Source organism: Salvelinus fontinalis, chromosome 34 (assembly GCF_029448725.1).
Source record: "Salvelinus fontinalis isolate EN_2023a chromosome 34, ASM2944872v1, whole genome shotgun sequence".
Classification (NCBI taxonomy): Eukaryota; Metazoa; Chordata; class Actinopteri; order Salmoniformes; family Salmonidae; genus Salvelinus; species Salvelinus fontinalis.
In genome coordinates, this window is record NC_074698.1 from 25,000,134 (window position 1) to 25,010,292 (window position 10,159).

At 41.9% G+C, this 10,159-nt stretch overlaps 2 protein-coding genes across 3 annotated transcripts; both read left to right on the plus strand.

Annotated features, from left to right (window-relative positions):
- The first annotated feature begins 424 nt into the window (after nt 1-424).
- LOC129833581 (uncharacterized) lies at nt 425-5,677 on the plus strand. 2 transcript variants are annotated; one of them, XM_055898276.1, is made up of 12 exons: nt 425-607; nt 1,007-1,208; nt 1,337-1,369; nt 1,585-1,703; nt 1,842-1,950; nt 2,070-2,108; nt 2,202-2,255; nt 2,427-2,660; nt 2,813-2,919; nt 3,000-3,165; nt 3,258-3,336; nt 3,891-5,677. In XM_055898276.1, the coding sequence occupies exons 1-12, from the start codon at nt 540-542 to the stop codon at nt 4,499-4,501; spliced, it is 1,821 nt and encodes a 606-aa protein (XP_055754251.1). In that variant the 5' UTR covers nt 425-539; the 3' UTR covers nt 4,502-5,677. The 2 variants fall into 2 exon arrangements, with proteins under 2 accessions (XP_055754251.1, XP_055754252.1); XM_055898277.1 differs by lacking the exons at nt 425-607; nt 1,007-1,208; nt 1,337-1,369 and adding an exon at nt 1,376-1,479.
- A 297-nt stretch (nt 5,678-5,974) lies between these two features.
- LOC129833584 (elongin-B) lies at nt 5,975-10,136 on the plus strand. The gene is made up of 4 exons (XM_055898279.1): nt 5,975-6,707; nt 8,146-8,280; nt 8,603-8,711; nt 8,968-10,136. The coding sequence occupies exons 1-4, from the start codon at nt 6,705-6,707 to the stop codon at nt 9,078-9,080; spliced, it is 360 nt and encodes a 119-aa protein (XP_055754254.1). The 5' UTR covers nt 5,975-6,704; the 3' UTR covers nt 9,081-10,136.
- Nucleotides 10,137-10,159: the final 23 nt, after the last annotated feature.

The following is a 10,159-nucleotide window of genomic DNA, read 5'->3' on the forward strand; positions in this document are numbered from 1 at the left end:
AACCGAAAGGTTGCAAGTTCAAATCCCCGAGCCAACAAGGTACAAATCTGTCGTTCTGCCCCTGAACATGCAGTTAACCCAAGGTTCCTAGGCCGTCATTGAAATTAAGAATTTGTTCTTAACTGACTTGCCTAGTTAAATAAAGGTAAAATAAATTTTAAAAATTGCTCGATAATGTTACGCAAAAGTTTTTGGGGCTAAATGTGGCAACTCCCCTTGCTGCAGAAAAAAACATGTTGGGCTAGTTGTGTGCTGTGTGCGGGTTTTGAATACCTGGCAACCGTGAATAGTGGCGTTTATGTAGACGTAGATGGTGCATTTTATATTTTCCCATTTTGTGAAGAACATTTGCAATTCACACTCCGACCTGTGAAAGGCAGCAATACGCAACAAAGCGTGTAGTCTGCCAGACAACTACACGAAGAAGAACAACCCGTGTAAAAAACATTAACATCCGGCGGCATCATCACCTCTGAGAACGTTTAGCTAGCTAGTTGTGGCTCGTATTTTATATTTGTTCGTTTCACACAGCGACAAAAATGCCAACACTGTGTTCAGCATACAACTGCAAAAATCGCGGTCCCAAAGCTGATGTAGGATTTTTTAGGTACGTTTTACCGTCTTACTCGAGACACACGTTAACGCTATTAGCCGTGGTATTTTGGCAATATACCACATACCCCAGAGGTGCCTTATTGATATTATAAACTGGTTACCAACGTAATTAAAACAGTAACAAGTATTTGGTCATAACTGTGATGCATACTACGGGGTACAGTAGCTAGCTCTGGTATTGTTAGCTAAAGTAAAAGTTATAGTTAGCTAGTACAAATAACGTTAGTGTGCAGGAGAAAACCTATGACAAAAAAAGCTTCATTAGCTAGATTATATGTTCTGTTGCGATACTGTTCTCTTATAAATCTACATAAATCATTTATGGATTTAAAATTCATCATTTGATACTTTTGTGATACCAATTTGCTGGTGTATTAATGTTTCTGGTAAGTTTCCCCAAAAATGACCCTGAAAGACGCAAGCGATGGATTATTAATATGAAGTGGAAAGACTGGAATCCGCAACACCACCACCGCGTGTGCTCCATTCACTTTGAAGACAAGTACATTTGCCGGATGGACAAACGTCAACGTCTCACGCCAGACGCAGTCCCGACCATTTTTGACTTCCCAGAGAACTTTCAAAAGAAGAAGGTACACTGAAACAAAAAAATTATCTAGCGAGATGCATCCCAATGTCAGAACTAACTACACAAATAATACGGGTTATGATAGCTAGATATTTTATCGTGTGATTTAAATTAAATGTGTTCCTTCTACAGGCATCCATCCACCCACAGAGTAGAAGAGCCAGGGTAAGGCACTGGAAGAGGCTAATAACTCCTTGGCTGTATTTGGCATCACACATTGCACATTACTGTCCATCTTGGTATTGCATTTGATGTAACTCAGCTGTTTTCACTTGGTAAGTGAAGCATTGATATGTACATTCATAGCCTACACAAGGTACATTTAAAGTACATGCGTCCTCGCAGTAATGGTGGTTATTATCTTTGTTTTTGGCATGCAGAGTGATGGGTTGCCAGAGAAGTATACTGCTGCCCCTGCTGTTACAGTGGCTGAACCGGTCACAGCACCAAGCCCCACCATCACATCAGAGACAAGCAAGCTGGCTAAAGACAATACTAAGTAAATAACCTTGTGAATTTAAGTGAAAGTTAAATTAGCTCTTTTTGGAATGCACAACGTCACTGTAGAGCAGTATGGTTTCTACCTGTGTTCTAGTTCTTGCTTTTTCAATTGTCAACTTCTATTTTGACGGATCAGAGCTCCAGAAAAAGTTACCTCTTCAAGTTGGTATATCCATGTAGATGAAGAAATCCAAATGGCTGAATCCCTCCCAGGTTTCTTCCACAGTGATTACTGTCTACCACACGTGAGTGGCTCTAGGTGGTCTGATTGGACTGTTGCTTTGCCAGATATACAGGGATTATTTACTGGGGTTTTGCATTATGTAGACATTTAATACAATTTTCCTCATATTGATCTTTGCAGAGTATTCGCTGGGGATTCAAAGATGATGTTGCCCCGAAGGTAAGTTGTTTTCTCACTGGAATAACCTGTATCTTATGCTATATACCAATAGCTTATGCTAAGAATTTGATAAACAATGCACTTTATTTTCAGGTGGCATGTGAGAACCTGGAGTTCCAACTTCCACCCCTCAAGCACATAATAGAGGTAATGAATGATGTGTAAACATTCAGTCTCTAATACAGGGTTAGGGATAGATCCTCCAAGTTGATCATTGATTCATTGGTCTGTTTTTTTCCAGTATGTCTCACTCTGGATCGAAAACCAATAAGATTGTCATTAAAACAGTACTATACATTGTCTCCCATTCTCACCCAGATCACAGAGGCATGGGAGTGGCTGGGTATGGACATTAGAGGGCCACTGCCCCTAACACCGAACGGACACCAGTACGTTCTGACCTTGACAGACTTCTACTCCAAATGGGTGGAGGCCTTCCCCCTGAGAGGTTGTAGCTCTACTGAGGTAGCACAGCATGTAGCTGAAGTCATCTCTCACTTTGGCTTCCCTTTTGGAATCCTTGTTCGACTGAAGAGGAAGTTTACCAGTAAGGTGAGGCCAAATATATTTTTGTCACATACTTACTGTTACACATACCTTGCAACAATCTTGAGGTTGGTTCATATATGCACTAGCGGTCAATAGGTCCAGAGTGGTTCATTAGACAATCGTATGAGGTGTTTTTACATTTATTCATGTTTTAGATCAACCTTGCCTTAAACAGTCATCTGAAGCTGAGGGGGTTCTCTCTCTTATACCGTCATCGGCAAGTTGGATCACTGGATCTGGCCACACAGACCCTGATCAGCAGGTTTGTGTTTTAGACTCATTCCTTTATATGGTTTTTAATTTCATACTCAACTTTGACCATGGTGGCCTTCACCCCAACAGGATGGTGTCTGATCTTGTGAAGGACCATCCAGACAACTGGGATGTCTGCCTTCCTGCAAAGGTGTTCAGCCTGTGTTTTAAGGAGCACCCCAAGACCAAGCAGAGACCTTTCTTTCTGCTGTGCTGCAAAGGACCACAGCCGGTCACCACCCCCAGGGATCTGTCTGTAAGTTTACTCTGTAGTTATAGCTTAACATAATGGATTGCATTTCAATTGAATGGGTGTGTTTCTGCCTGTCCTTTTTATATTTCCTACAGTTCAGTCCTGCAGAGCTCAGAGAGAGTTCCTTTGCAATTCAGTCAAATCAAGAGGGTGGGCATGACACTGATCCGCAAGGTGAGCGCAATCCCTGTACAATACGACATATCACACACTGTGGTGATGGTTAAAGGGATACTTCAGGGTTTTGGGAACTTCTGCGTCAGATGAACTTCTGGATATCATTTGTATGTCTCTGTGTCTAGTATGAAGGAATTTAGAGGCAGTTTTGTGAGCCAATGCTAACTAAGTAAAAATGGAAATTGTAATGCGATTAAAAACAATAACGATGCTGTTTATAAGGAGTACAAGTCCTGAATCAATGTGCAGGGGTACAAGGTAGTTGAGGTAATACAATATGTATTATACAGGTAAACACTCTTGGTAAATAGTATGGTCTACAGTTTATCGTGAGGCATAACTCAGGCGAGCAGAACCTCGAGACTTACTTAATATTAGAGATTGGGCACCAGCTGTTCATTTTCCTAAAGAGGTTTGAGAATAACTTTGTCTACATATCTATTGTTCAAGTGAGTATTTAGTGTGTTAACTGTTCTAAATTGTAATTGTCTTATGTTATGTTACTAACAATTGTAATTTGTTGATCATATTGTGTTTTTCTGTTATTACAGACATGGTTGGCATTGAATCTGGAAAGGAAACAGCTGGAAAGAGCACTGTTACAAGGGTCTCCTTTTTAAGGAGCAACATCGAGAGTAACAACAACACTGACGGTAACACATATGGTCACCCGGACAGTCGCACGGACGGTCACCCGCACAGTCGCACGGACGGTCACCCGGACAGTCGCACGGACGGTCACCCGGACAGTCGCACGGACGGTCACCCGGACAGTCGCACGGACGGTCACCCGGACAGTCGCACGGACGGTCACCCGGACGGTAGCACGGACGGTCACCCGGACGGTAGCACGGACGGTCACCCGGACGGTAGCACGGACGGTCACCCGGACGGTAGCACGGACGGTCACCCGGACGGTCACCCGGACGGTAGCACGGCCGGTCACCCGGACGGTAGCACGGCCGGTCACCCCGACGGTAGCACGGCCGGTCACCCCGACGGTAGCACGGCCGGTCACCCCGACGGTAGCACGGCCGGTCACCCCGACGGTAGCACGGCCGGTCACCCCGACGGTAGCACGGCCGGTCACCCCGACGGTAGCACGGACGGTCACCCCGACGGTAGCACGGACGGTCACCCCGACGGTAACCCCCAACAGTAACACGGACGGTAACCCCGACGGTAGCACGGACGGTAACACGGGCGGTAACCCCAACAACAACCGTAACACCAACAGTGAGCGATCCTCTGAAGAACATCATGCCATGGAAAACTGAATAATTGATTGGATGAGCGCTCTATCGGGGTGTAGTTTTTATTTTATAATTTTCATTAGAAACACTTGTGTTTTATGGTTGTGTTTGGCTGGTGTACTGGGTCATGATTGTTACACAGGAGGATGATAGTAGGAGTTTATGAACCAACTGGATCAATTCAAAACATCATGCATAGCAGCATAGATGATGGAATAGTGATAAGCTTATCCTAAAAGCAATTTCTTTATTTTACTGTAAACTTTTTTTTTCTTGCAGTAAATGAATTCAAACATGCGTTATTATAGTATAGACATTTTCACCTTACATTATTGTAGCATATACTGTAGATATTTTCACCTTACCTGATCTTGGAAAAATCCACTTAAATCTCCTCCAACTGGTAATTAGTATTAGGAAACTTATCTATCATCCCTGAGCTCTGACTTCTCCCCCATGCTGACCTCTGACGTCACATACTAAGGAAATTACTTCCATAACAGCATTTTCGGCAGTTAAATGCAACAAAATATTATTTATAAAAAGCAATCTTGTTATTGTTTTTGAACACTTATTTGTTTACAATCATGATAGCTGTACTTTGTTTAAGGTTGACAGTTTGTTGGCCATTAGCCAATCGGTGAGTTCAAAGCTTGTGAATGTATCTAACTGGTATTTACGACTTCACAACTGGTAAATAATACCTTCCCCAATTGAATATGAACGCAGGATTATTGAAGGAATGTTTTTTTATGCCTTGAATAAGAGACTGAACAATCAAAAAAATGCATTTGTTTATACAAAGATACTTACATTATGAAGCATGCATTTATTATGCGTCCCTTGATTGTAGAGCATGCCCAATTTGTAAGTCGCTCTGGATAAGAGCGTCTGCTAAATGACTTAAATGTAAATGTAATGCCGGTGTTGGAGTTTAACAAAATGTACAATTATGAAATATTCTCAAAACAAAGCTCGAGTTTTCACTTCACTGCACAGGCAGCCATTCGGACAGCTGGGGTGTATTCAGTCCGCCGATTCTGTTGCAAAGCGTTTTTTAAATTAAACTGAATTTACCTCCATTTTCCAATAGAATTTGCCTGAATATTTACCAATAAACTCTTGTTTTGGTTCTTAAATGGTGAACATCTCGCCAACTTGTAGTTCTAAAACCCGGTAATGAGTTACCTCTAGTTGGGGAAATAATAGGGGTTTGGAATAACTGCTGAAAATAAGGTCTGAGGAGGTCTTGTATATTTTGTAGTATGAGATAACAGTCAGTTAACATGACCTTTATGAATTATGAAGCCTTGTGCTTTATTCTTCATAAATTCACAGAAAGTGACGTAAACTGATGAAGATGATCTCATAGAACAAAACGTTAGATTTCCTAAACAAGTGTTAACCACAGACCTTATTATCGGCGTTTATTCAAAACCGCCATTCATTTTCCCATAGGCTTTGGCTAACGAACCATGGTGGAGTTCGCAAAGATGGTTACCCCTTCTGCCGCCTGTGGAGTGAGTTGATGCCTACAAAAATACACCATTACTAGTTCTCTGAATACCCTCCGCTGTGGTATGGGTATGATCAAAGATATTAGAGAAAGGAGATTGGAATCCTATTGTGCAATGAATGAGGCACGTATAACGACCCACCCAGCAGACTGTTGACCAATCGCGTTGACGTTGTCTTGCTTCGTCACGCTGTTGCTAAAATAATCGTCACGAAATCCCTTCCCAAAGTCGGTATGAGTAGAGAAAAAGGTACACATTACAGATATTAAGTTAATTATCGCACATATCGGAAAATATTTGTAATGTTGTACTTCTTGACAAAATGCAAGCTAATGTTGAGTTTTTAGTTAGCGGCCAATTGACTCCCATTCACTCCTTGAAGGAGAGCTCTCCTTGTCCAAGAATCACCCAGAAGGCACCGCGCTGTCCATTGACGTAGCATGGGCAACGTACACAATGGTTGTTAATACGATTTCAATGGTGTTTCCTAGCTCATCAAAAGTATCTCTGGTGTTAAACACCACTGTTGGATGAGAGCGTTTTGTGATTCTCGCAGTGCAGCGTGGGATAGCGGAGGCGCAACCGACCGAGAGAAATGGTGAGTGAGGAAGAGATAAATAATCTATTTTAAAACTGTGACTTGACATTCTTATGGCGATTTGCTACTATGATAAAGTAAACGTTGACATGTAGAAACCGTTAATTCCCTCCATTAAGACATGGTTGGGAAACGCTTGATATGGACTCCTTTTGTTTCGCAGCATATTAAGCTAACGGTAACTAGCAAGTCAACAGTAGCTGTTTAACTGCAATCAGCGTTTTGTTTTAGTCTAACTTGACGAGCTAATTCTAGCTAAACGTTCACTGTCTGACTTGTTAAAAAGAAAGGAAACTAACTTATCCTAGATCTGCCTCATTTAGCTAGTTATCTAGCCTTGGTGACACTAACATACTTTCCATGTCCATAGAAACTAGGTTACGTTAGCTAACTAGGTAGCTACTGCCCAGATGGCTTGCTATTCGTTTGGTGTCAAGCGTACATTACCACACGTCAGTGAAGCATTGAGGGAATGGGCTAGCTAGCTAACGTTGGCTGGCATGTACTACTGTTAGCTAACTGAACAAGTAATGCAATATTACCTAGCTATTTTTTGCTGACTAGGTAGCTACACAAACATTCCATTTGCCATTTAATTAGTTAGCAAGCTAACGTTATACAGTTGCCAGCTTGGTAACTAAAGTCATTTGGACATTTTGTATCCAGCATCGTTATGTAGCTAGCTAACAGTTAGCTAGCTACTAGCTTTGGAAGACAATGTTAACCAGTCAATGTTCATCAACTAGCTATTAAGTAACTGGTGGCAAGTTTAGGTAAAATGTGCTCATAGTCAACCGTCAGTTTGCCATTTTGTCAGTCAACAGAAATGTAGTATTTTCCTCTTCGAGTTAAGCCAAGTCTTTTCAAACATGGGTGGAACTGGGATTTACAGATCGTGGTGCGGTCTTAACCAATTTACTTTGCATGATCCCCCAACCTTAAATGATGAAACCCTGTTTCTCCCAAATATTGAAACCCATAATTTAACTGTACTTTACCCACTATCCTCCAGCCCTACATGTTGTCGACATTATTGGGTCCGGCCCAGGCTTGAGGCCTTTAATTAGAAAGATGGCTCTCTAGCACTTCTAATGATGAACGAGCACATGTGGGGCTGTCACCCGGCTGAAGCCTATGGTGGCAGATTTGGCTGCTGTTTGCTCAGTTTTCTCCTCTACTGAGATGTTTTAACATCAAACAGTTACATTGGTTCAAGAAAGGCTTCAGCATATACAAATCATAGGCCATTGACTACTAGACAATGAATGAAATGTCAAGGGCTGCAGCACGTTTCAGTCTTATTCCAGTGTTTCTTATTGTTCACTGGTCTGTTAGTTAGCTAACAAACAGAGAGCAACGGCATAGTGGTCCCTGGTACTAAAAGTTTGGGAAACTTGTTTTTATTTTGTCTTATCTCCCTAACTTGCTGTTGTCTTAGGATGTGTTTCTGATGATCCGGCGTCACAAGACAACCATCTTCACTGATGCCAAAGAGTCAACTACGGTCTACGAGCTGAAGCGCATAGTGGAGGGTATCCTAAAGAGGGCACCGGAGGAACAGAGGCTGTACAAGGTATATACAGTGCATACCCCTTGTGGAGGACAATTACAAAGTGGGGGAGTAAGATATGGCCAGGCCAATGAGTCACTTATTCTATTTGTATATATAAAATAATTTTCTTCTGATGCAGGTACTCCCCAAGTCTAAGAGGAAGTTCATTTTATTAAACTCAAACAATCCCCCAAAGTCTGTTCTTCTCTTTCTCTCTCCTACCACATTTGTGTTGTGTGTATGCATATATATATGTGTGTGTGTATATGTATATTGATTAAATGGTTAACTTGATGGTGGTGTTACATATCTACCCTCTGCTCTGACATCTCTCTTGTATCAGGATGACATGTTGCTGGAGGATAGTAAGACTCTTGGAGACTGTGGTTTCACAAATCAGACAGCCAGACCTCAGGCCCCAGGGACTGTTGGATTAGCATTCCGTCTTGGTGGTGAGTATTCATTTTTCTGTTACATAGTATCTGTCCCATGTTTTAAAACATTCACTCTGTTTTATTCTGATTTTGAGCTGCAAGATACGTCTGTCAGAATGGCTGTGAAATAGTTTGTTTGATAGTTTAACAGAAACAAATTGGAACTTCCTTGCACCCCTAAGTTTATCCCTCTAATAATGCCTCTTGCTTCCTCTGTTTCCCTTTGATACTCTTCACTCTCTCCTTATCAAACAAATCTCTCCCTCTCTTTCAGATGATGCATTTGAGCAGCTGAGGGTTGAGCCCTTCTCCAGCCCCCCAGAGCTTCCTGACGTCATGAAGCCTCAGGACTCTGGCAGCACAGCCAATGAGCAGGCCGTGCAGTGAGGGAATGAAGCAGGCAGGGAGGGGGGGATCTGGGAGGTGGTGCTTTGGATTAGGTAGGCCGGCTTTACAGACTGCTTTAGGGTAACATGCGAGTGTACCTGTGAGATCTTTAACTTTGCAGGAAGAACATGAATTCCCTCACACAGAGGGGAGTATTTTCATGTTATTCCTGAACTAGGCTCACGCATGTTTAGATTCACTCACAAGATCCCTCAACAAACATTTCTAATTTGTCAGGCCACTGTCAGTAAGGGGGTTGGGAAAAAAATGAAAAATGCATCATACCTCATTTAATTCATACTAGTCTTTTGGGGAGGGTGTAGCCTGTGTTTTGGCTTGGTGGGGATTTGAGAAGGGAGTGGCTATTACATTTTTAGAATGCCCTCTTGCTGATTGCGTTTCTCTTTATTCAATATCAATATTACAATTTAGCGTTTTTTAATTACTCCTTGGGGTGGTAATATGTGGAGCAACAAAGGGTTTGTTATTAGCTTATAACATGTGCATGAAAAGATCTGAAATAAACACACAAACATGTTGATGCCATGACATAAAATGTATAGCAGAACACATGTACTTGCACACAGAATGGTGTGAAGATTTACAATCGTCAGTTTTTATTAAGCTTCCCCACTATCTGGTTTTTGTTTGCTTGTTTCTTTATCTTTGCACTGGAGTTCCTGTGTATTCCCCCCCCCCCCCCCCCCCTTGATTCTCTACAAAACTGTACCAATTTGACCCCTATCCCCAAATTACACCACCCCACCCCCTATTTTTGGGGAGCTGAAGTGTAAATGGAAACCTTCAGTGGAAAGAGACAGGACTCACTAATCTTGTGATAAACAAGCATGAAGGTACAAATTACTGGTGTTGAATGGAAATGGGTGTAAACTGTCTCAATTAGATTCAACAACCTGACTGGGGTGGTTGTCATGCCCTTTTTTTAAGATATGATGGAAATGGTTCACCAACAAGCTCTTTTTAAAACAGGACTTTATGAAACAAGCAGCACCTGTAATTGTCTTGAGTTGACATAAAAAAAAGTTTTCTTTGTCACCTCCTGTGTGGTATATTGTTAA